The 25,753-nt window shown below is 38.1% G+C and overlaps 2 protein-coding genes across 3 annotated transcripts; both read left to right on the forward strand.

Annotated features, from left to right (window-relative positions):
- Positions 1-13: 13 nt before the first annotated feature.
- Positions 14-13,446, forward strand: LOC5578794 (la protein homolog). Its single transcript, XM_001657115.2, has 3 exons — positions 14-167; positions 349-1,297; positions 12,899-13,446. Exons 2-3 carry the CDS (start codon positions 359-361, stop codon positions 13,139-13,141), a joined length of 1,182 nt encoding a protein of 393 aa, XP_001657165.1. The 5' UTR covers positions 14-167; positions 349-358; the 3' UTR covers positions 13,142-13,446.
- Positions 13,447-14,990: 1,544 nt separating this feature from the next.
- Positions 14,991-25,357, forward strand: LOC5578793 (PIN2/TERF1-interacting telomerase inhibitor 1). 2 transcript variants are annotated; one of them, XM_001657113.2, is made up of 3 exons: positions 14,991-15,256; positions 23,902-25,082; positions 25,147-25,357. In XM_001657113.2, the coding sequence occupies exons 1-3, from the start codon at positions 15,154-15,156 to the stop codon at positions 25,168-25,170; spliced, it is 1,308 nt and encodes a 435-aa protein (XP_001657163.2). In that variant the 5' UTR covers positions 14,991-15,153; the 3' UTR covers positions 25,171-25,357. The 2 variants fall into 2 exon arrangements, with proteins under 2 accessions (XP_001657163.2, XP_001657164.2); XM_001657114.2 differs by having other exon boundaries at positions 23,902-25,357.
- The last annotated feature ends 396 nt before the right edge of the window (positions 25,358-25,753 follow it).

The following is a 25,753-nucleotide window of genomic DNA, read 5'->3' on the forward strand; positions in this document are numbered from 1 at the left end:
CCCTCGATTGCCGTTGGTAAAAAGAATGTGCGCCTGTGTGCGTGCGTTTTACTCAAGTTGTCAATCCTTTGTCGGAGTTAAAATCATTCAGGTTGTTTTCATCAGTAGAGCTACACGTGCGATTCAACGCTTCTTCAATTTAATTATTAAATTCAACGATAAAACACGTAAGTCTTCATTTTATATTATATTTAGAAAGCTACTAAATTGTTACTGGATGTCTTCTGCGTAAAATGGTTCATGTTCTTAAATTTGCGTACTACTGAAAATCGTGTTCCTACCGGTGGCCACCTTTCGGTTGGTTGAGTTCAAACATAACCTCAAACATTTTGTTTAACTTGTTTACAGGATCGCCAAAATGACCGAAGTCGAAGCTAAACCCGTTGCCACGGAAGAACCTACCAAGGAGGAAGCCCCAGAAACCACAGAACAGACCGAAGAGCCTGCACAAGAAACGACGGAAAACGTGTCCAAGCTGGAGGGTTCGATCATCCGCCAACTGGAGTACTACTTCGGAGATGCCAATCTGGCACGCGATAAGTTCCTGCAGGAACAGATCTCAAAGGATGAGGGTTGGGTACCGGTGGACGTGTTGCTCACATTCAAGCGACTGAAGTCCCTGAGCGAAGACAAGAAAGTGATCGTTGATGCCATCGAGAAATCCGATGAGGGATTGATCGAGATCAGCGAGGACCGTGAAAAGCTGCGTCGCCATCCGGAAAGACCACTTCCAGAGCAGAACGAAGAGACCCGGAAGGAAATTTATGGACGTACCGTGTACGTGAAAGGATTTGCCCCGGAGGAGGGTACTCAGATGAGCGAACTGCTTGAATTCTTCGAACCTTTCAACAAAATCACTAACATTGTCATGAGGAAGTATCACGACAAAGCCACCAAGAAGTATTTGTTCAAGGGAAGCGTTTTCTTGACCTTTGCCACCAAGGAAGATTGCGCCGAGTTCCTGAAGAAGGAAAAGCTAGAGTACAAAGGCAAAGACCTGATCCGCAAGATGCAGGACGATTACTTCGAAGAGAAAAAGGCCGAACGCAAGAAGAAGGACAAAAAGAAGGAAGAGGACCGTTTCAACATTGATCATCTACCGAAAGGCGCTTGCGTTCATTTGGCCGGTTTCAACAAGGAAACCAGTCGGGAAACCATCAAGGAGACGATCCTGAAGCTGGACGAATCGCTGGAGGTTGCCTTCATTGACTACCAGAAGACCGACAGCGAGGGAACCGTTCGTTTCGCTGCCGACGATGCCGGAAAGAAGTTCATGGAAAAGCTTACCGACAGCAAGGTAGGTAGACTTGGTCTCCCTTTCAGGGCTGGTGGCAGGTTTCTTTTTAGTTTTTAATGACTTGGTCACTAATGGAATGCAAGTCTCTACTTTTAAAGGAAGGTCTCTTTTCCTACCAAATTGGTCTTAAATCACTCTCCTGGAAATGAATTCTTTTTCGAAATACCTAAACAGATAATTCCATAGGGATTGTACTCTGAAAATTTCCCAAAACACTTCCAGAACTTCCTCTAGGTTTTTCTAGTAGTAGCAGACCTTGCCAAGATTCTCAAAGAAATTCTTCCAAGAAAATCCCCAAGGGTTTATTCCAGAGAGTTAAAAAATCGTTAAAGGTCCAGGAACCCCTACGAGAATTACTCAAGGTTTTTCTACGCCGATTTGACTAGTTGTATCTTCAGCTATTTTCATATGAATTTCTTCGTGAATTTACCTTTAGTTTATCTTAAAAATTGCTTCAAAATTGTATCAGGGATTATTCCAAGAAATGTATTGGGAAATCTTCTAGGAGTTGCTTAATTAATTTCAAAAGGGATTCAATATTATGTTCCTGCAGAAGTTTATCTAGAAATTTTCCAAAATTTCATCCACGAATTTGCATCGCGGTTCTTCCAAACAATTCTCAAGTAAATTCTTCAAAACTTCATTTGAGGTTTCACACCAGCAAATACCACAGCAATGATTCCGACTATTTTCACACAAGTTACTTAAGGGATTCTGTTCAATGTTTTTCAAGGAATGCTCTCCGAAAATCTTTCAGCATTGAATTTTTATATCCTAGAAATTCATGTAGACAATCTTTTCAAGACTTCCTTCAGAGTTAGGGATTTTTTTCAACGATCCTCGCAAGAGATCATAAGTAATCTCTACAGAAGTTTCATCAGAGATTACTATAGGATTTGTTTTAGCAATACGTTCCTATTTTTCCAAGGATTACTTCTATAATTTATAAGAAAAATGATCGGCAATTCCTTGGACAGGGTGTCTACCACCTGGAAAAACCTGGATTTCTCAGGGATTTTTAGCCACACTAAAAGAAATAATTTTGAAACAGTAATTCATGGTTGAATATGTTCACGATTAACTATTTCAAAACTTTTTTTGCACACTTTATTTAATATAAAAATTAAAAATGCTACTTGAACGATTCAGTTCATTAATAAACTTAGACGTTTTTCGTGAAATGCTTTCAAATGATTCATTATATATTTATCATAAAGCACTAAAATCATCGATTATTCTTAGTTCCTTCCCCTTGGTTATGCGACCTTGCCGCGATGGGAGGGCATAATCCATTAGCCCATATGATGGAAACCAAAGGCGTAACCTGTAGTGGTGGTATCACATTTTGGCATATTTTGCTTAAAGCCGCGTCATAATTCATATGGCATAGACGCAATAATATCTCGGATGTGATCCAACGGACGTTCTGCTTCGTTGATTGCATTGATGCCCATTTCAAATAATGAATCTATTCGAAGTGGACTTTAATTCTATTCGCGACGTTCAGTTTGCCTTTTGCTAACCAGAATGGTCCGTACCGTAGCCACTCTTACTAAGCTAACTAGATACACCGATATCATATGCGACGTAGGGAATATAACTCTGAGGAAAATGACTAGTAGATTCACTGAGTAGAAATAAGTGACGACAATCTTATTTTAATATGGTTTTTACATTACCATAACAAGGAATACCTCTTTTGTAACAACGGTAGGGGAAGGGGTGGTAAAATGAACACCTTAACTGCCCATAATTGCATGTCAGTCCCATGTTTGCTGGATTTCCTATTCACATGGGACAATTATGCGTTTATGGGCAGTTAAGGAAATCATCTTGTTTCTGATAGAAAAACGAGGAATTTGTATAGTTCTATCGCACACCATCAAAAATAGGGATGTAATCTATAGGGGCTGTCCATTTATTACGTAAGACATTTTTCGGGGTTTTTCAACCCCCCCTCCCCCCATGGTAAGATTTTTTGTATGGAAAATTAAAAATAATTTGTATGGCACGTAAGAAATCTCAGACCGCCCCCTCCCCCCATAAACCCTTACGTAATTAATGGACCGCCCCATAGCAGCGACATAGATTCAGACTAAAATATCTAAATTTTCACATGTTTTCATTGCTATCAAAAAGCGATGCAAATGTTCATTTTACCTGCACTATGTGGGTAAAATGAACAGCGGTTGGTGGTAAAATGAACACAACGCAAAAAATGTGAGCGAAACAAATATTTTTGAAAACTTGCATTGCCCTACCGAAAATACATCCATTAATGATTGTAACCCATTCAAAAAGAATTCTAAAGGTATCAGATTTGACATCATATCATAACGATATTCACCTCACTGGAAAACCTCAAGTCTCCCGCGCTAAAAGTTACGTCAGTTTTAATTTTCAAACGTGGTTTTCTAAAATCTTAGTTTTTGTTGATATTTTCACTTCAATTGACCTCCGTATCAACTCGAACACTCAGATTTATGCTCTAAATCGCCCGTGCGTGATAAAAATTCTTCGAAAATGGTTTTTTCTCGGTAAAAGTCACGGTGTTCATTTTACCACCCCTGTTGATTTTACCACCACTTCCCCTATAACCAATCTAATTCCAGCTTCATTTTCGCAAAATTTACAAGTAGAAAGTAGGCGTTGTGATTTGCCACCGAAAAGTGAATCTTGTAGGAGACTGTAATAGAAGCCTAAGGTAACTTTACTCTTGAATATTCACTATAATAATGACTATTGAAAGTAAGACGCTGAGATCGATCATTAGGGTACACTTGCTAGTTTCGAGAAATTGTTGAACAGACAAGGAAAGTGACTTTTTTTAAGGATAGGGTCGATGTACCAATAGCCGCATAGCTAAGAACAAATATTCGTATAAAATCAAAAAAATAACGCTAGCGTCATTATTTTTACATCATCTGGAAGCTTTTTATCTTGGTTTTGTGGGAAAAATATGAAAACTACGAAAAATCATATGTTTGTATTTATTATCGCTTGTGCCACTATAGGAATACATGTGCCTATATAGGTATATAGGCATTAGCATGGGACACGGTTATATGAAAAATTTAGATTCTCGCTCCAGTCCACTTTTTGGATTGCATTTAGGTCCTATAACAACTGTGCAAAATGTCAGCTCGATCGAAGAAACTATATTTTAGCGCCAGCCGTTCAAAGTTTGTATGGGATTTACTATGGGAAAACTTACTTTTGCAATGAAAAATCGCCAGAGGTCGCCCGTTGACCTCTATAAAAATTCTGAACACAGATCTCGATAGGTATTTCTACGATGAACAACATTGCCAAAGACCGCAAAGCAATCCGATGCTTGTGGAAAAAGTTATTAAGCATAGACTATTCGGAAATTTTACCCGATTTTGTTATTATTGTTATTCCTTTACGTGTTAATCAACGTCGCCTTGCCAATAGGTTTTCATTGAATAAATTTTTTCACAAGTGTCGGATTGTTTCGCGGTCTTCGGCAATATTCTTCATCGTAAAACTACCTATCGAGGTCAGTGTTTAGAATTTTTATAGAGGTCAATGGGCGACCTCTGGCGATTTTTCTTTGCAAAAGTAAGTTTTCCCATAGTAAATCCCATACAAACTTTGAACGGCTGGCGCTAAAATATAGTTTATCCGATCGAGCTGAAATTTTGCACAGTTGTTATGGGACCTAAATGCAATCCAAAAAGTGGACTGGAGCGAGAATCTAAATTTTGTCCCACACTAATAGGCATATGGTAGCACTATTTCTAATTTCTGTTCCTAGCATCACGGCGTTGGCAAAATACTAATCAAAATCGTATTTTTACAAAACTTTTATATTTTTCCTACAAAGTGTGGATTAAAAGCTTTCGTTTGATGAAAAAAAGTTCTTAATTCATCAATTATTCCGTATAACAAAAAATAGTTTCTCTCAGTAGTGCTACTATAGGAACAATAGGTTTACTATAGGCACAAAAGAGCTCAAATTTTAAGCAAAACTAATTATTTCAATAATTTTTCAAACAAAATCAAGCTGTGTATCAATGGTACTTAGATAAATAGCTCCTCACCTTCATGTAGAAAAATATTTTAAAAAGCTTTATAGCAAAACGGCCGTAAAAAGCCACTAGTGCGACTATAGGGGACTGTCCACTAAGGGAACACCGACCCTAAATACTTTTAACAACATAAAACGAAATTAACTAGAACTACTACTAAACAGCCAATTTTGTTAAGATTTGACGACAATTGACATTTAAGATTCTAATCTTACGTAAAAGACAGGAGTAATCAAAATAGACCGAGGATTCAGCCTTGACAAGTTAAGCTGTCAGGCAGCTCCAACTGAATACAAAAAAAACATCGATTATTCCCAGAAAAAAACTTCTGTTTGTTGCGGGTTATAAATCTGCATGATTAAAATTTTCAAAGGTAGCAGTAATATTACGCAAAGATAACATTTTTGCGTGTCTAAAAGATCAAATCATGTGCCTAGTAAATTTGAGGTTGGTGAATTTGAAGCTGATTTCGAAAATGTTCCAGCGCATTACAATTTTGAGGTACGGGTAGGTTTTTTAATGTTGAAAGTTAAACTATTATTGGTATATAGTGATCTAACCTACCATTAATCATCAGAATAAGATTATGTAGGATCAAAGTATTATGAAATTTGTGGAAAAGTGTTCTCTAGCACATTAACTTTGAATTCTGTAGTAAACTAAGCAAATAAATCTTCATATAAGCTGGTTCTTGCATGTAAGTTAACTGTAGTCGTTAAACAATGCAACACCCAATATCGCAAAAACTAGAAAATATTTTTAAAAACGGCCATGGTTTCAGTAACTCTATTTAAGTAAATAGCAGTATTTTGATGCTTGAAACAAAGAGAATGTTCCGCAGTGTAATTGATTAATGTAAAAGATCGACGCATACACTAGTAAAATTAATACTTTCTAATGGAACTTCTGAATAGACCTTTTTCGTCAGACCAGACTAGCTGTTTAGAGCCCGCTCTCAGAATATATTAAGCATTCCTGTTTTTCGTAGATATTCTAATGAAATACAAAAAAAAAAACATTTATGTCCTTCGCAGAGTTGGTAGCAGGTCTCTTTTAAGATAATTGGTGTCCAGTTCAATGCAAGTCTTGACAAAGTTTCTATTTTTGAAGGAAGATCTCTAAAGTCTCTGTTTTGAACAAAATGGTCTCTAAAGTCACTATAATGCATTATATTGCTTGCAGTTAATCCTGATGCAAAGTTATACACAGTAACATTCAGAGACTATAATGTGACTATTCAACAGGCTCATTTAGTTTTTTTTCTCAGATCCCTCGAGAAAAAGCTTCAAGCAATATCCAAGTAATTCCAAGAGATTTGATCTGGAATACTTTGATGCAAAGTTATACACAGTAACATTCAGAGACAATAATGTGACTATTCAACAGGCTCATTTAGTTTTTTTTCTCAGATCCCTCGAGAAAAAGCTTCAAGCAATATCCAAGTAATTCCAAGAGATTTGATCTGGAATACTTTCAAAGATGTTCTCACCCTCCCCTTGGTTATGCGACCTTGCCGCGATGGGAGGGCATAATCCATTAGCCCATATGATGGAAACCAAAGGCGTAACCTGTAGTGGTGGTATCACATTTTGGCATTTTTTGCTTAAAGCCGCGTCATAATTCATATGGCATAGACGCAATAATATCTCGGATGTGATCCAACGGACATTCTGCGTCATTGATAGAATTGATGCCGACGTCATTGATAGAATTGATGTGACGTTCAGTTTGCCTTTTGCTAACCAGAATGATCCGTAGCCACTCTTACTATTAGCTAGCTAGATACATCGCTATCATATACGACGTAGGGAATACTTAGGAAAATGACTAGTAGATTCACTGAGTAGAAATAAGTGGCGATAATCTTATTTTAATATGGTTTTTACATTGCCATAATAAGAAATACCTCTTTTGTAACAGCGGTATAAATAATCTCATTCCAGCTTCATTTTCGCAAAATTTACAAGTAGAAAGTAGGCGTTGTGAAGCATTGCATTTGCCACCGAAAAGTGAATCTTGTAGGAGACTGTAATAGAAGCCTAAGGTAACTTTACTCTTCAATATTCACTATAAAAATGACTATGAAAAGTAAGACGCTCAGATCGATCATTAGGGTACACTTGCTAGTTTCGAAAAATTGTTGAACAGACAAGGAAAGCGACTTTTTTCTTCAAGGATATATGAACGTAATGACCAATAAATACTTTTAACAACAAAAATGAAATTAACTAGAACTACTACTAAACAGCCTAATTTTGTTGACTTGACGACACTTGACATTTAAGACTCTAATCTTACGTAAAAGACAATAGTAATCAGAATAGCACTTGAATGACAAATTATTCAAAACCATTTCGACTAGACAGTATTAGTAATGCACTACTATTTCAAACAAATTCTACACTACTATTTCAAACAAATTCTAATGGAGCTGCTGATTTTCATAATGCTTCCTTTTCTCAGAAGCAAGGGAATATGGGTACTTTTCAAAAACTACCACGTCACAATACTAATAAAAAACAGTGTTCATGTGGGCGCCATTGCCTAGTCCGTCTGAGTATTGGTCCTGGTAGAGGGGAAACTTGGCAAAAGCCAGACCGAGGGTTCAGCCTTGACAAGTTAAGCTGTCAGGCAGCTCCAACTGAATACCATACAAAAAAAAAGGAATACTTTCAAAGATGTTCTCTAGATTTTTTATAGATTTCTCTCTATCAATTACACCAGATATTTATCCAGCAAATTTGAGGCCCGTAGTCTCTTCATTTATTTCTTTAATTTATTTTTTAGAAAACCATCCCAAACTATGCATTATTTATTTAATCGATTACTTCAGTTGTTGCTCTAAAGAATTATCCAAAGATTCATATACAGAAATTTCTTCAAGAAAACCCACAAAGGTTTATTCCATAGTTTTGAAGAAATTTGCTTAGATATTTTACCAAGGAACCCCACAAGAATTTCTACGCCTTTTCATGTGAATTCGTTAACAGTTCATCCATGGTTACTTCCAGAAATCGCTCCAACAATTTCTCGAGGGCTTATTCGAGGAAATCTATTAGGAAGGAAGGATTGCCCAATAAACTCGATCGTCGATTCATCATAATGCTCCTATAGATTTGTTTCTAGGAGTTTCTTCAGTATTTCATCCAAACGTTTCCCAATTAATTTCTTGAATAAAATATTCTTGAAATCTTCTAAAGTTTATTCAAGGTTCCACACCAGTTAACACCACTGTAAATTTTCCAGTAATTACTCCGATCATTCTTATACAAACTTCTTTGGGAATTCCTTCCGATGTTATTCAAGGAATTAGAATTCAGAAAATCCTACGGGATAAGCTATTCGATTGATTTTGTTGATCTAGGAAATCTTCTAAAATTTCCTCAAGTGTCCAGTAGTTCTTTCAAGGATCGTTGTTCATCAAGAGTTATGTACTTTAAACATTACACAAGGTTCATCAGAGTTTACGTAAGGTTTTCTTCTAAAATATTACTCGTCCAGGTTTTTATCAAAGATTTATTTAATAATATCTGAAAAATTTTCATGAAACGCCTAAAAAAATATATATTCGAAGGATTCTATAACATTCCCCAGAAAACCGTTCCCCCGAAAACCATTCCCCAGAATTCCGTTCCCCAGAATGAACCATTCCCCAGAAAATCGTTCCCTAGAATGTAACATTCCCCAGAATTCCATTCCCCAGAATGCACCATTCCCCAGAAAGCTATATGAATATCCATTTTTTTTTCTTTTTTTAATTATTGCTTTGCGTGAGTCACTTATGTGGGGGCGCAGATTGCCGTAGCGGTAAACGCGCAGCTATTCAGCAAGACCAAGATGAGGGTCGTGGGTTCGAATCCCACCGGTCGAGGATCTTTTCGGGTTGGAAATTTTCTCGACTTCCCAGGGCATAGAGTATCTTCGTACCTGCCACACGATATACGCATGCAAAAATGGTCATTGGCATAGTAAGCTCTCAGTTAATAACTGTGGAAGTGCACATAAGAACACTAAGCTGAGAAGCAGGCTCTGTCCCAGTAGGGACGTATCGCTAGAAAAGAGGAAGAAGAGTCACTTATGTGACAGGCTAAGGTCTGATGTGACAAAGCAAATATGTAGGTAGGAGGGTTAGGGACATAATGAACACACGGGGCGAAATGCACACCCCCTTACTCTCTGGGAATATGCATATTTCAGCAAAATTTTATAAACTGTACGAAATCTGTATTGTATATGAACGTTTTGACGGTATAAAATTTACGCTTTGCTTCATTTGTCCTCTGAAATTCTACTATATTTTTTTTCTCAGCTTCAAATTAGTTTATAAGCAAAGCAGAGGAAGCGGTGGATTTATTTTAGAGCAAAGAAACATATTTCCATTCTATGTAAAATAAGCATTTACCTAATGTGTCCAATATGCCCCTAATCCCCCTATTCATGAGTATTTTGCATATTATTATAATACACCCTTCTTTTAATACATTCCCATAAAATATACAGACTATATGTTTATTTTTGCATATATAGTGATGCACCCTTCTTTCAGTATTATCTCATTAATAAATATATCGATGGAGAGCCCATATAGCAAAAGGTCACTTGGCATAAAATAATTTGGTATAAAGCCATTTGCCATCCAGCCATACTTATGCTCCTTCTTTTCAAAAAGGATGTTCTTCATGTCATGCCAAATGGTCATTGGCCAAATGACCATTATATCAAATGGTCCTTGATCATTTAATCAATCATGCCAAATGCCTTCTTGCCATTTGGTATTCTTACGGAAAATTTTGTCTATATCGTCAACAGGATAAGACTGAAAGAAGGGTGTATCACTATTTTGTGCAAAATTAAACAAGTCATTTGTAATTTAGACTTGACGCAAAGAAGGGCGTATCATTTTATTGTGCAGAATAGTAAGTTTTTATTCTGCCGAGTTTACGTAATCATTATATCGGAAACGTATAATATGATACTACGAACGTCTTTATTCTAATCGGTGTAGCCCTAAAAAGTAAGAGATGATGCACCTTCTTAAAACATTGATGAAAAGCTGCATACATCACTACATTTGATAAAAATTGGACATACATGTGAAATTATACATTTGGAATCTACTATACCGAAAGAAGGGTGTAGCTCTATTTTGTGCAGAGTAGTGATGAGTTGTATATTCTTTTAAATAAATATTGGATATTGTGTTTCCCCATAGACTGATCTATCAGTTTTCATAAGTGCCAATAAAAGTGAAACTACTGTAATAGTTCATTTGCAAATGAAATTTGAATTATGCGTAAAGTGTTCATAATTAGCAGCACCAATGCTAATCTTCTCATGTACCATCAGTGCACCAGTATCCGCTCATGTTCCAGTAGCCCGCTCACGAGTTTTAAAAGTAAGGTAATTTGAGTAAATACGCAAAAGATTGTCCACAGTATAATTCAATTTGTCGATTTAAATCGTCTAGTGGCTATAGTTTCCATATTTATTTTGTTTAAACTTATCTTTTTTCGATGTGAGCGGGCTACTGGTACATGAGCGGATACTGGTGCACTGATGGTACTTGTAAACAACTTTGTATGGAGTTTAATTTTCAAGTTTTTTAAATAGATTATTTCAAAACTTTAAAGTAGGTATATAATTTTCTGGGGAATGGTCCATTCTGGGGATTGGTTTTCTGGGGAATGGTTCATTCTGGGGAGTGAAATTCTGGGGAATGGTACATTCTGGGGAATGAGATTCTAGGGAATGGAATTCTGGGGAATGGGTTTCGGGGGAATGGTTTTCTGGGGAATGTTATAGAATCATTCGAAGGATTACTTGGGAAATATTTCAAAGAATTATTGGAGTAATTTCTTAAGAAATCTTAGAAGGAATCTCTAGGGTACATCCAATAAGTTTCCATAGAGAAATTTCAAGTTAAAATGTTAAAAATATCCTGAAAAACAATGTTGTAGGGGATTCTAAGAAAGACCCAGATGTGCTTTCTGGAGAAGTTACTGTTATTTTACATGTTCTAAACGGGTATTTTTGAGAGTGCTCAGAAGGAAGCGATGGAACAATCGTTGCATAAAAGTCTGGAGGACTTAAGACTTTGTTGGAGAATCTTTGGAGGAATTCCTAAAGAAATCTCTGAGGTGTTTCTGTGGTTCTCCTTCAAAAATATTATTGTGTTCTTGAGGTTTCTAAAATGAAATTGTAGGGGGAATTCCTTGGGAAATAATCACTAAAGAACTAAAGAAATCTTGGTTTTCTGTTCAAGTGTTTTGAAGCCATTTAAGGCCGACTGTTAAAAATGAATTTAAATTCGTTCAAAACTAATAATTCGTTAATCATTAGTATTTAAAAGTCTTTCTTGAGCCTACAATTATTTCTTAAGACCTGGAAAAACCTGGAAATATTAGGGAATTTCATTTCAGTAAACGAGTAGACACTCTGTTGGAAACATCCCTAGAGTAATAGATTCTACGAGTACTTCGTTGTAAAATTTCTCAATGAATTTCTTCTGGAATTCCTGAAGAAATCATAAGCAACTTCTGAAGATATCCTTGGAGAAATTCTTGGTAGAAATGTTGAAGAAAAACTGAACGACTATTCTGGAGCAGAATGGAGTTCTAAATGAGAGACGCCCCAAATAGAAATCTTGGACCAAGTCCTAACAAAATCGATAGAAGAATCATCGTTTTCTTCAAGGTCTTTTCTTGAAAATTTTGTGAACGAATCTTTGAAGTGGTTCCTGAAGGAATTTATAATGGAGTACCTAGTTTTTGCGGTTATTCTTAAACACAATCCGAGTGCGCTTGGTAAATCCCTAGCATGCGGGTTCGTGTTTTTTTCTGTGTTGTCGGAGTGACTTAAGCCGAGGATGTATTACACTCTGGTGAGCTCGGTTCATGCTTGTGATAACACAAATTTGTATCGTGAAAATGTTACATTTATTTTCGTTTGACAAACTATGGAAGATTCGTGTTAGCATAAGCCCTTATTCCTGTTTTATGAAAAAAAAAAAAAAAAAAAAATGCAATACACGTACCTATTCGTACATATAGTTACTAAAAATAACCTTTGATTAGTTCGACATTAAAAATGTTGACACACTGTTAGCTAAGTTTTAAAATTGAGGCTACAGTGGGGATTCGCTCGTTGGAGCTCCGCTACATGGAATGACTCGGTGGTTGGAAAAAAAATTCAACTAAGTCAAGAGTAGATGTCAAACTGACTGACGTCCGAGCACCGTTGCATTGAAGTCTCCATATCTGGAACAAATGTGCATGCATATATGCGTTTCGTTTCGCAGAAGAGAAATCAACCATGCGACTTACGCCCTTATGCAAGCACACGCTTGAAATAAATATATTCCTGCCTAAATTTTCCGAGTAATACCTCAAGAAAACTTTGGGCAACACTTAAATTTCTGTATGAATTTGATTGAGATTTAATTCCTGTTTGGTCTCTTTCAAGCCACTTAGTCGCTACCAGCCCTGATGTCCTGATTCCTGACCCTAAATTACTTGAATCTAACATTATTTTCTCCTCCCACCCGCTTCAGATCCAGATCGACGAAGAGGAAATCACCGCCCGCCTGCTGGAGGGTGATGAAGAGAAGGAGTTCCTGCGAAAGGTCGTCAAGGATCAGCAGGCACGACGACAGGCCAGCAATGCTCGCAACAAGGGTCGCCATCAGAAGGGAGGCAGACACCATCACCACAAGAATGGCGGTGAGAAGCGAAAGGCCGAAGAGGAAAGCAAGGAGCAACCCGCCAAGAAAAAGGCCCAGGAAGCGGATGCCTAAGGAGAATATCCTTCACTAACATATTTACTAGGACTGATAAGATCCATTCTTCAACCCATGGTTGAGTTGAAACCCCCCTACCTTTATTGCAAAGTTGTAGAGCTTTTAGAGCATTCGACGTCTGGTTTAACTTCTTATTTATAATATACTATATCAGCTTATTGATATAAGAATGTCAATAATTACAGCACTTTACTTTGTAATGTTCTACTAAAATCAATAGGTAAAGACGTGATTTGAACTAGAAATAATTTTGTACGATCTATAATTCCCGGGAGAAAAATATTATTTTGAAGTCTAATTTACTTGTTGCAATTTTGTGTTTCCGAAAAAAATATCACTCCTAAAGGCGAGCCTCGATATATCTAACATCTCTTCTTCTTCATGGCATTACGTCCCAACTGGGGCAAAGCCGGTTCTCAGTTAGGATTCTTGTGAGCACTGCATTAGTTATGTTACAGTATATCCTGTGGCAGGTACGAAGACACTCTATGCGTCCACCCCAAAAGATTCTCGACTGGTGGGATTCGAATTCACGACCTTCATCCTGGGGTTTATTCACAAATTCCATAACGCTGAAAATGGCCAGTTTTGACACCCACCACTTGCGATTCAATGCAGTTCAAGTTGCTAAGGGTTCATTCATAAATTTCATAACGCTGAAAATGACAATTTTCGATACCCATCCACCCCATCGTAACGCTTTTTGTATGAATATTTCTCGAAAACTTATTCAAACAGACTCAAGTCAAAAAAGTATACAAACTTACTTTATCGATTCTACGTGTTTCGCAGACGAAATTCTACACATTTTGCTCTAAACCAACTCGATTTTTCACTTTTAGAACGTTTACTTTCCGGAATTACAAAACGACGAAAGTAAGATTTTCAACTTTCGCTACCTAACCACTACTTTCGCCGCTCCGCTGTGTGGAGAGACAAATGTCGTTTTCGTTTTTAGGAACTGGGTCGGTGATCAACACATAAACAAACAAACGTCAAGCAAATTGTAGTTCGGTCGAACCTGAATCGGGTTGGGGTTGAAACTGTGATTCAGAACGGGTTGCGCCAGTTCCAACCTAGGTTCAAAAACGAATTCGACAAAAGTGACTTAACCACGAATCAAAACAAAACACTACTTGAGTCGATTTTACACTGGTACAAAAACGTCGTAAGTAACTGAATAAATCGGCTTATCATTTTGTAATAAATTTTTGTGGGAAATAACAGGAACTCCCTAGTTTTTGAATGCGAGCTTATTGTATGCAAAATTTAAGCAATGTACACGGCGAAAAAATGTGAAAAAGTTTATTCATTTTAAAACAGTTTTAGAAGACAGGTTGTGATTCTTCTGAATTAATTTTCTCAAAACTGTATGGAAGTTACTTAAGTCGATTTGAAAAAGTAATCGAGATTTTATTTACAAAATTTGTATGACCTGTAACATCACGAGGACACTCACCCATCCCCTTCAGCGTTATGAAATTCGTAAATGGGCCCATATATTTCATAAGGCTGTAAATAGCCATTTTTGACTCCCACCCTCCCCCTCGTAATGCTTTTTGTATGAATGTTCTACACATTTTGTATGAACCGTAACACCATAAGCACACCCACCCACCCACCCACGTTATGAAATTTGTGAAGCCCAAGCAAGTTTCATAGAACTCAGGTTCTGAGTAGAAAAGTTTTTGGGTGTGTACTGTAGAAGATTTCCACTCAGGTTCATGAGTTGGATTTGTTCAGGCTTTGAATAGAAGCCTTTTAAAGTGTATCGATTTTACCGAGTGTTCAACAGACACGTGTTACATCATACATGGACGCCACCTCGCTTAAACGTCAAAATCGACCAACGCGTGTTTTTATTTACCTTTTCGTTCGCGGAGTCACTTCGCCGTGGCTGGCGGACGCAGAAAATCAGTGAGTTTCGGCGTTTTCCGGAGTTACAACAACACCAAATCGTTTACAGATTGCGTGGAAAAGATCCCGTATCCGGAAGGAAGCCAGTCGCGATGGGTGACTATCTTGGATCGGTCGCTCTGCCGAGCATGAAAATGCGTCAGCGAAAACTTTGCCAGATCAAGCAACAGCCACGTGCGGCACCCGTCTACAATGGTAAGCGAATTCGGATAGTTCAAGTCGAGAGGGATTCGCGATAAGGGCCTATCTGACAAATCAATAACAATGAGAAAATAACCAATGAAATTTTCATGTGCAATTTTTAATCCCAATTGGAAAAAATATACTCAAACTTTAACCATTTCACTTTAATACACATTTCATAAACCTAGTTTCAAAATCCTCATCAATACCACACACATCTCCTACAATTTCCCTAGCTATTTCGTAATAAAAAATTTTTATAAGGTTTCGCCTTAAACGCACTCAAGAATGCCAGTATCGCCCAATGTTATGAGCCTGTAATCGATATTATTTTCAGTGTCGCCTATTACTTTTGCGCCGTGTTTACATTCTGGTTTCAATTAAGCCCGCCATGTACGCCTTGTTTATTTTTTGTTTGCAGTGTCGCCGTTTACTCTAGCCGTGTTTTGATTTCGATTTTAGATGCGCCCATCACTTTGATAAACAAAAACACAGGCGTAATCAATACAGTGTGTGGTTTTGCATGAGGTGAAGTTTCGTCTTCTACAAATTTGCGTTTTTTCAATAGTTAAATTATCGATAGGGGAAAAGTTCAAGTGCAGTGAATAGACAATCAAGCTACAATTTTAACGCTATAGTTTCTTAAATTGTGTACATTTTGTCAGTTTCGCCTAATTCGCGAATCTTTCTAGAAGTACTTCCCAAAGTGTGCGCCGTGGTTCACTTCTCCAGCGGGCGCCTCCAATGCGCCATGACGTAATTAATCACCAAACTCTATGTTTGTCAATCGCATGAACTATGGACGCCTTATAAATACAGTGGGGGACCGAAATCCGCCATACATTCGTATCAATTATTTAATATCTTTAATATGGACCAATGCACGCGTTCATTCTTTGACGTTTTAGCGGTGCCGTGTTATTTGTGCTACCACGGAAACGAGTGAATTCAGCACCGCTCAAACGTCAAAATAGTGAACTCGTGCATTGGTCCATGGACCGATGTACGAGTTCACTAATTTGACGTTTTTAGTCGGTGGCCAATGTGTGGTACCGTAAAACAGGGTATCTTGATAATTCGGTAACTTTGATAGTGTGTTACTCACCACATATTTAGTTAGATTAGTTTAGATATCATAATTGGTGTTAATCGGTTATAAGCAAAACGAATGTAAAACTAAAGAATATTAGTATGACATGTAGAGCTATTTTCATTTGAATCGCTGACAAGTTATTTCTCGGCCTATCTTGATACATGCGAAATTCTTGCAAGGAATAGATCAAGAAAACACCTCTTTCTGATCGCAGTACGCAGTTGAAAAGAAATGTCAGTTCAAACGGGAGTCGCTGTTGAAAAAATTCTGCAAGGAATTGACAAGACATTCCTTTGATGATTCCTTTTTAGCAGCAAATCAGACTTAAAGCTAGGTATGCTGTTCAGTTCAAGAAAAGAAGAAATTTCTGCTCCAGAAATGGTCGAGAAATTTTGTACAGTGAGCTCCATTTGAATTGACATTTCTTTTCATCTGCGTACTGCGATCAAAGAAAAATGCTTTTCTTGAGCATTTCTTGCAAGAAATTTCCCACGCATCGAGATAGGCGATTACTTTTCTGTTGAAGTGCATACTTCCCATAAGTCAGAAATTTCCATTTAACGTTAAACGCCTAGAGGTATGCAATGCCATATAAATGTAACGTATGTCATTCAATTTTGTTCGATTTATACTACATTATCAAAGTTACCCCATAACAGAAAACCGAATTACGATTACAGTGGGATTCTGTTTTTGGCAATAAAGTAGAAATTTTCAGTTGCCAAAAACGAAACCGTGCTAAAATCGAAACCCATTTTTTTAATTTGAAAAATATCATTTGGACGTTGTTCCATCATAATTATGGAACCAGATAGCCAGACTTCTAAACCAGGGACGAAAAAAATCATGCTCACTATATACTCAATTCACTGAATTTATGCCACCATCAAAGTAACCGCACCACCACCAATATGATTGTACCAATGAAGATGGCACAAAAGTAGATGGGCAAAACAAACAACGATGCCCGTATGTCGTTGGTGTTTTTGAATATCAGAAGCAGAAGAGTATCAGTTTTAGAAAATTGATTATCAATGAGGTTCAAATTTATTATAAAATATGCTGCTATACGAGTTATGAAGGATCCGATGCACGGAATGGATAATATTGACGCGTCTTTAGTGTGCCTCGTGCAAAAACTACAACTTCCCGAAGCGGAATGTAAAAAAGTCAAACTGGTTAGAATGAATATCATTTTTTGTTTCCGATTATCAAAAAGCGATTGCAGGGTGGCCACCGAACCGGGAAAAACGGGAAAAAGACGGGAATTTGAATCCAGCGGGAAAAAGACGGGAAAACCCGGGAATTTGAGATGGTCACCGGGAAAATCTTCAAGCTCTAAATCCACAAACCATCAAAAATAAGTTGTAGAAAGTTGATATGGTTGATCATATTGCCATCTGTTATCTTGGATTAATAGGTTTTAAACATGATTTTCTGGGAGAAATAGTCTAGCTTGCTACACTAAAGTTGGTTGGTAATGTTTTGAAATATTTTATGATTTTTTTTCTCTTACTAAGAGGGCTTGATTTTTACTTTAACTTATCTGACTCAGAGTTTTTAAACTTTTTACAAAAAGGTTTAAGCACTCAACCATATTTGATTCATAGTTTTCTTTAGTTATTTTAGTTTAGAGCGGCTTTGTTCCATCCTCACCTTAAACTTATTTACTTTAGTGAACTCTTCATATTTATGAAGAAATAAAAGAACAAACATTATCGTTTCCTTGACCAGATGTAAAGTTCAACTAACAGGTTATCGTTTATAATAAAGTTCAAATTACAAATTAACATTAAAAATTGAAATACTTTCAATAGGGTAATAGGATGCACAAAATGGACATATCTAGATATTTAAATTTAAAATGGAATGGTGTTTGTATGTCACGAGTCTGGCTTGAGTGGCTTGAGAACGGGACGACTGATTTGAATAATTCTTTCACTTTCACAATTCGGGATTTTTTTTCAAAGCCTCTACGGCCTACTGGCCAAAACGACGTTTGCCGGGACATCAAAATGTTTAAGTAAATCAAAAGTGCCAAGAATAGCAGCAATAGGGTGTGAGTGATAAAATCCCACTTTTGAGAAAATCGATTTTTAGGTTTTTGCAACAATTTTTCATTCCAAACTAATTGTACGAGAGCCAAAAAAACACAAGCCAGTCTTCTACAAATATTATTTGTTTCTTATTGAACGGAAAAATTACCTAAAATACCGTTTAAAAGCTTAAAGTACAATTTTTTGGTATATTCAACTAAAAACCGAGAAATGGGTTACTTTTTTGCGTTCGGGCCCCTCAATAAAAAACCGGGAAAATTTTGAAAATTATGCCGGGAAAACCGGGAAAAAAGCGGGAATTTCAAAACGGATTTATGGTGGCCACCCTGCGATTGAGTAGCAGCATAGGTTAAAAGGAAACTGACAATCTTGCGCAAGCGCTTTGCCAATGTTTGTTATGTTGTCAAGGTGAGGATAAAAACAAATAAAAATCAACGAAGTTCTACCCAGCAAGTATCAATGTAGGCGACGGTAGATTGAGTATTTTCATCCCTATTCTAAACGCACCATTTCGGAGTAGATTTTCGTAGAATAGGATTATGTTATAAATCTGAAGACCCGTCATGTTAATTGTGACAGGCCTTGCATAGTAAGGCATCTTATATCAAATGATTGACTACAGTCAAAGGGCACACACAAACAGCTGAAATCAACTGCTGTACACAAAAACTATGATATTTTTTGGAACATAATATTGGCTTAGTCTTCAATAAGGTTTTCCATAGACATGTGGGCTTCGTAGCCGTGCGGTTAGCAGCGTCAGTCGTTTAGCCGTTTTGTAGTACGGAGTGTGGGTTCGATTTCCGCACCTGTTAGAGGAATCTTTTCGTCAAACAAAAATTCTTCACTGATTTTCAATGACTGGTTGTTCCGTGTGTCCGTTTCCGTTGTATAATGTAAGTGAAGATGGTGTAAATTTTCTTTTTAATATGTATGAAAAATATCCTAGAAATTATTACAAAATGGTATAGAGCAGTGATGCTTAACATGCGGCCCGCAAGCCACATGAGCGCCCTAAGATTCATAACTCTGGCCCATAATTTTGTAGAATATCAAATAAGCTTGGATATGAATTCAACATGAATTCGCAGGATCCTGCTAGGGAAACCCAACAGCCCGATAAAAATCTTCAGGTGTTCATTAGGAAACTACAGAAACCCGTTAGAGCACTAAAGTAGCTCGCTAGAACTCTTTAGAATCTTGTAAAGAATTCTTAGAATCTTGATTAGGAGCCAGATAGGAATTCATATCTGCTCAAGAGCTTGCTAAGAATTTCGAAGATATCGCTTTGAATTTTAAGATTCGGCTGCGATATTGTTGAAAATTCTCAAGTTTCGGATCGAAATTTTCAAAAGGATATAAGAACTTTCTAGAGTGCCAGGATCCCGCAAGAAATCTCTAATATCCGATAGGGATACCCTAATTTCACTCAGTATTTTCAAGAATTCGCTGAACATTTTCAGAAGCTCATTTTAAAAACATAGGAGCCCGTAAGGATTCTCCAGATTCTAGTTAGTGGACTCCTAGACCCAGCCAGGGATCACTAGGATCTCGTAAGGAACATTTTGATATTTTCATGCGGTAGACGAACTTGTAGAGAGAAACTCTGAGTTCTCGCATACTCTGAGATAACGCCCTAGAAGCCATTGGTAGCCACGTGTGTAGCTCGTTGTTTCTGAGCAGAAGAAAGAATAAGCATCCAAACCAACATCACGGGCAGGTAGATAACGATCCTTTCTTCCCCATAGCGTTATTAAATAGCATGAAAATCCATTCAAATGCTCAGAAACAACGAGCTACACATATGGTTACCAATGACTTTTAGGGTGAGATCATAAGTTATGCGAGACTTCATGAAACGTTGCGACCACACGACCATCTAGAACCACGTTTCTCAACCCCCGATCCTGTAAAAAGCACGCTCGAACGAACACCTCACAGCGAGCCGTTTTTTAGCCGTTACCAAGGTTGAGAAACAGTGATCTAGAATTAAACAAGCGCATACGGTACTCCTAGAAATTGATGAGATTTGGAGCAATATCGGCAAAAATTGAACTCTGGAATGTGATAAGTGTGAAGCTGGCTTGCCTTTCAAATGACTAAAACAAACTACACAATAATGTTTACAACAAAAAATACAAATTTTAATGATATTGAAAAATGTTTCCAAAAACGGAATCCCACTGTATATGAAAAATTATATATCCATTAAAAAAATCTTTTGACAATCTATCAACTGCAATCGATAGCTATGATGCCAGTACAGTGGAATTTCGTTCGTTGCACTATCTTTAAGTGGGCTACGTTTTAATTGGGCTCCTGTTAGTTGGGCTATAGCCCACCTGAAACGAAGGCAAACTTCATTTTCTGACATAAGACGCAATTTATCAATTTTGGTAGCTCTGTTTTACTTTTGTTCTTTGTTATTTGACAGCTTGAAACTCAGCCCAATTAGTGAAAGCCTTTCGCTAAGTGGGCTACAGGTTTAGTGCAACGAACGAAAGTTAAATTATATTTCTTTTAAAACAGCATGCGTAAATAATCAAATTTTCTTCGAAAAAAAAAACTATCAAAGCTACCCCGTTTTACGGTACCAGTATCTGATGAGACCAAAGTGTAAAAAGCGGCAAATTTGTAGCGTTCTCAATCTGACGACAGCGCCACGTAACAGGAGCATAACGACATACTTTGAAATGACCAGTACAAGCTTTACACACGCTGACGAGAAAAGATGAACGTCTGTTCTCTGTGGTAGTAGTGTTCGCGGCTACAAAACAAAGTAATGGTGAAGGTGTCTGGGTTCGGTTCCCGGTCACGGCCTCTGTCCCAGTGCGGACGTAATGGAATAAAAATCTTCCGGATAAAATTTGGTATTTTCCAAATTTGGGTTACGGATAGAAATGTTTTATATTCCTCAATCTGTTACTATTGCATCTATTACTGGCACGGACTCCCTATTCAATTTAAGATATAGAATTTGCAACACATCATATCTTTGTGATACACCCGATTCTGTTTTTGCATGGTTTTTTTTTTACACGGCCGTGCAAAAAAAGTTTCCATACATTTTTTTCCACCAAAACCTTATTTTTGCATGAAACGTCGAGAAATGGTGTTACTTTTTTTGCACGGTTTTTGAAATTTTGAACCGAAAACTTTTTTTGCACGGTACGCATCCCCCGTGCAAAAACAGAATCGGGTGTACTCAATATTGTTCAAAACTCGACAATGGTAATGAAATTCGTTTTGTGACTCCAAAGATAACTCCGAATCTACTTAGAAATGAAAGTTAATCACATAGAACTCCAACATGTTTTCATGTTTTTTTTTTAAGGCACTCCGTGCTCGTGGCCACTACTGTGCCGGAATCAGTTTATCTGTATCTTCCTTACCGATACAGTTCTATTTTTAGCTAATCTATATTTACATCTGTTTTCACTCTCTTCTGCTCTTTATGCTCTCACACCGAGCAGGTAGGAGAGTGCTCTGCTGTTGGTCCAATCGATTTCCATAAGCCATAGTCAATTGCTCTTGCGGTGGTTCGTTTTGCCGTGTTCCTGAGTCGTTTGAGGCTAGCTGCCTGCGAAGTGGGTCAGTTTGTCTCAGTCACCATCTGATACTGACGGAGGATGGATATGTTCCCCTAAGCACGGTCCTCCGTGCGGCGTCTTCTGGTGGCTGGACGGGTTATTTTTTTGGAGGGGCTGGGAATTGAATCCATGACATTCCGCTAATGAAGCGAAAGCGTTACCTCAAGGCTACGGACCCCCCTACAGTGAGAGGCAAAATAAAGTGCCCACCTTACCAGTTTTCGAATTTCTCTCATTGATTTGGTTCAAATTAAAGTTAACACACCTAAATCTTTTGTGATATTTTATTTTTGATGTTCTTTTAAAGTTGCACTTACGAAATTTTGATAAAAAAAAGAATTTTACTTAAAGAAAAAGAAAATCAATTTGTATTGAAAAAAAAGTAGTGACAAAAATAAGTGCCCACTTCCTTCTTGGCCCCAGAAAAGATGATTTAAGAAAAATAAAAAGCAATTTAATAGTTAATGTGTCCTCCTTTGGCCTTAAGGACTTGCTGGAGGCTCTTCGGCATGCTTTTCACCAGGTTTTGTAGGTGTTGTGGATCTAGTTCTTCCCAGGCGCGCTCCAAGGCTTCAAAATAATTATTTTTGTTGGTAACACCAGTTTTTTCAACCCTGGCATCGAGAATCGCCCACAAATTCTCGATGGGGTTGAGGTCTGGGCTTTGTGGAGGCCATTCCAGCGGTTTAATCCGACAAGACCGGAAGAAAGACTTGGTCTTCTTTCCAGTATGCTTCGGGTCGTTGTTCTAGAGAAATATGAATTTCTCTTCAAGGCCCGTCTGGATCAGCGAAACCTCCAGATTTTCCAGCAAGATGTTAATGTAGGAATCTGCCATCATTATTCCGTCGATTTTCACGAGGTTTTCTACTCCACTCCATGAAAAACACCCCCAGACCATCACATTTCCTCCTCCATGCTTCACCGTTCCTTGGATGTGGTGCTCTGCATCACACACGAGCCCGCCGCTCTCGGTTAGACAGCTCGAGCTTCAGGAGCGCCACATCCAAGGAACGGTGACGCATGGAAGTGTGATGTGATGAAATGTGATGGTCTGGGGGTGTTTTTCATGGAGTGGAGTAGGAAGCGTCGTGAAAATCGACGGAATAATGACGGCAGATTCCTACATTAACATCTTGCTGGAAAATCTGGAGGTTTCGCTGATCCAGACGGGCCTTGAAGAGAAATTCATATTTCTCTAGAACAACGACCCGAAGCATACTGGAAAGAAGACCAAGTCTTTCTTCCGGTCTTGTCGGATTAAACCGCTGGAATGGCCTCCACAAAGCCCAGACCTCAACCCCATCGAGAATTTGTGGGCGATTCTCGATGCTAGGGTTGAAAAAACTGGTGTTACCAACAAAAATAATTATTTTGAAGCCTTGGAGCGCGCCTGGGAAGAACTAGATCCACAACACCTACAAAACCTGGTGAAAAGCATGCCGAAGAGCCTCCAGCAAGTCCTTAAGGCCAAAGGAGGACACATTAACTATTAAATTGCTTTTTATTTTTCTTAAATCATCTTTTCTGGGGCCAAGAAGGAAGTGGGCACTTATTTTTGTCACTACTTTTTTTTCAATACAAATTGATTTTCTTTTTCTTTAAGTAAAATTCTTTTTTTAATCAAAATTTCGTAAGTGCAACTTTAAAAGAACATCAAAAATAAAATATCACAAAAGATTTAGGTGTGTTAACTTTAATTTGAACCAAATCAATGAGAGAAATTCGAAAACTGGTAAGGTGGGCACTTTATTTTGCCTCTCACTGTATGTTTTCATGTCGTACCTGCTAAAAATAATTATTCAAAAACACGAGATACCTTATTACTATGCATAATATTTTTTTCACCTACAGTGTTTTAAGACCCCCCACCTCTGCCATAGATAAAGTAACTATAGAATGAGATGCTTATTGCAGATTCGAGCAACTTCGGTGTGCGGATGCTGGAGAAGTTGGGCTGGTCCGAGGGCAAAGGTCTTGGTAAACGCGAAGACGGCATGTCTGCACCCATTCTGCCCAAGATGAAGCAGGACGCTGAAGGATTTGGCTATGCTGGCGAGAAGGACGACCACTGGACCCAACATGATCAGGACTTCAACCAGCTGTTGAAATCGCTGAACGGCGAAGAAGCTCCTCCTGTGGACGAGGTAGATATGGCCAAAATGAAATCCTTGGAGGAGAAATCTAAGAACTCGCGCGCCCGTGTTCACTATAAGAAGTTTACCCGGGGTAAGGATTTGAGCAGGGCTAGCGAGAAAGATTTGGCAAACATTTTCGGTAAGAAGTCGTTGGACGAGGTGAAGAACAACAAACTGGCCGTTGAAGAAGCTGACGATAAGGATGACGTAGAAGATAAATCCGATTCCGATGAAACCAATGTCTTAGGATTAACTACGATTAAAGCAAGTATGTCCCTGCAGGATTACTTCAAAAGTAAGATGCAGGAAAAATTTGGACAGGCGAAACAGAATTCTGTGATTGAACCGGAGTTGGAAGCAGAGACGGAAGATACCACGTCTAAAAAGAAGTCAAAGAAATCCAAGAAAAGCGCGGAAGCTGAATTGGATGAAACCGTGGCAAATTCTACCGAAGATGTAGCCGAGTGCAGCGAAGAACCTACAAAAAAGAAGAAAAAGAAAAAGCGTTCAGAATTAGAAGGTGTCGATGCAACACAAGAATCTAATGTGGAGCTCGCTAGTCTTGAGGATGAACCCCTACTCGAGGAATCCTCCAAGAAAAAATCTAAAAAAGCTAAACGATCAAAAGCTTTATATGAAGAACCGGTTTTGGAAGAAACTCAAACAGAACCCACTTCCAGTAAAAAATCAAAGAAAGAAGAATCTGAACAGTTGGAAGATAATGAGCCTACAGAAATAGGTAAATCGATATCAGAGGAATCAGTTACTAAAAAGAGCAAAAATAAAAAGCGAAAACGTTCCGATGAACAGAGCGATTCGACTGAAATCCAACTTCCATCAGAGGAAGTCTTTGTCGAAGAAACCTCAGTTGAAATTAAAAGCAAGAAGAAGAAAAAGAAGAAGACCGAAACCGAGCAGGAGGTCACACAGGAGGAGGACGAAATAACGTGCCGCGTGAAGGTTAGTGTGTTAAAACAGCTGGATGAAACCGGATTTCCAGGATCTAACTTTGGAGATATTGTAGGCTACGGACTGTCGCAGGACGTGAAACTCATCAAGCGCGAAAGCAAAAATCTGAAACAAGTGATGGAGAAGCATCAGTTCATCCAGCAGAAGCAGACCTCGGTTCAGCGGAAGAGACAGATGCTGAAAAAGGTGAGTGCATTCAAGCGATTATGAGTTTCAGACAGTCTTTTGTAATATACGTCGATAGTTAAGTTCCGCAACATTTGAAACAATGCGTGTTATTCAGAAAGAACTTGCCTTGTGGATCTCTAGCGGTAAGTACACTAAATCTTTTTGACGCGATGTTTTTTTTTCATAAGCAGGACTGGTAGACATGGTCCCTTTTTTAGTGCAAGTCTCTACAAAGTATATTTATGATGAAAGTCTGTTTTAAGCAAAATGTTCTCTTATCAAACTTCTTTAAATTTTTATATGAAATTGTCCTCTGATAGTTGATGGGTTTGGGTTCAAACCATAAAACATGAGAGATAGAGATCAGTCAGGCTAAGGCCTGGGTGGCCTCTGCTGTACGTAGAAGACGTCTCCATTCGACTCGGTCCATTGTTGCCCGTCGCCAGCCGCGCATTCTGCGAAGGGTCCGCAGATCGTCCTCAACTTGATCGATC

This window comes from Aedes aegypti, chromosome 2 (genome assembly GCF_002204515.2).
Source record: "Aedes aegypti strain LVP_AGWG chromosome 2, AaegL5.0 Primary Assembly, whole genome shotgun sequence".
NCBI classification, from domain to species: domain Eukaryota; kingdom Metazoa; phylum Arthropoda; class Insecta; order Diptera; family Culicidae; genus Aedes; species Aedes aegypti.

Excerpts from the sequence above, each read along its gene's own strand:
- LOC5578794 (XM_001657115.2), top strand. The coding sequence starts at position 359 with ATGACCGAAGTCGAAGCTAAACCCGTTGCCACGGAAGAACCTACCAAG. Across the intron at positions 1,298-12,898 it reads AAAAGCTTACCGACAGCAAG|ATCCAGATCGACGAAGAGGA; the intron begins GTAGGTAGACTT and ends CACCCGCTTCAG.
- LOC5578793 (XM_001657114.2), top strand. The coding sequence starts at position 15,154 with ATGGGTGACTATCTTGGATCGGTCGCTCTGCCGAGCATGAAAATGCGT. Across the intron at positions 15,257-23,901 it reads TGCGGCACCCGTCTACAATG|ATTCGAGCAACTTCGGTGTG; the intron begins GTAAGCGAATTC and ends TGCTTATTGCAG.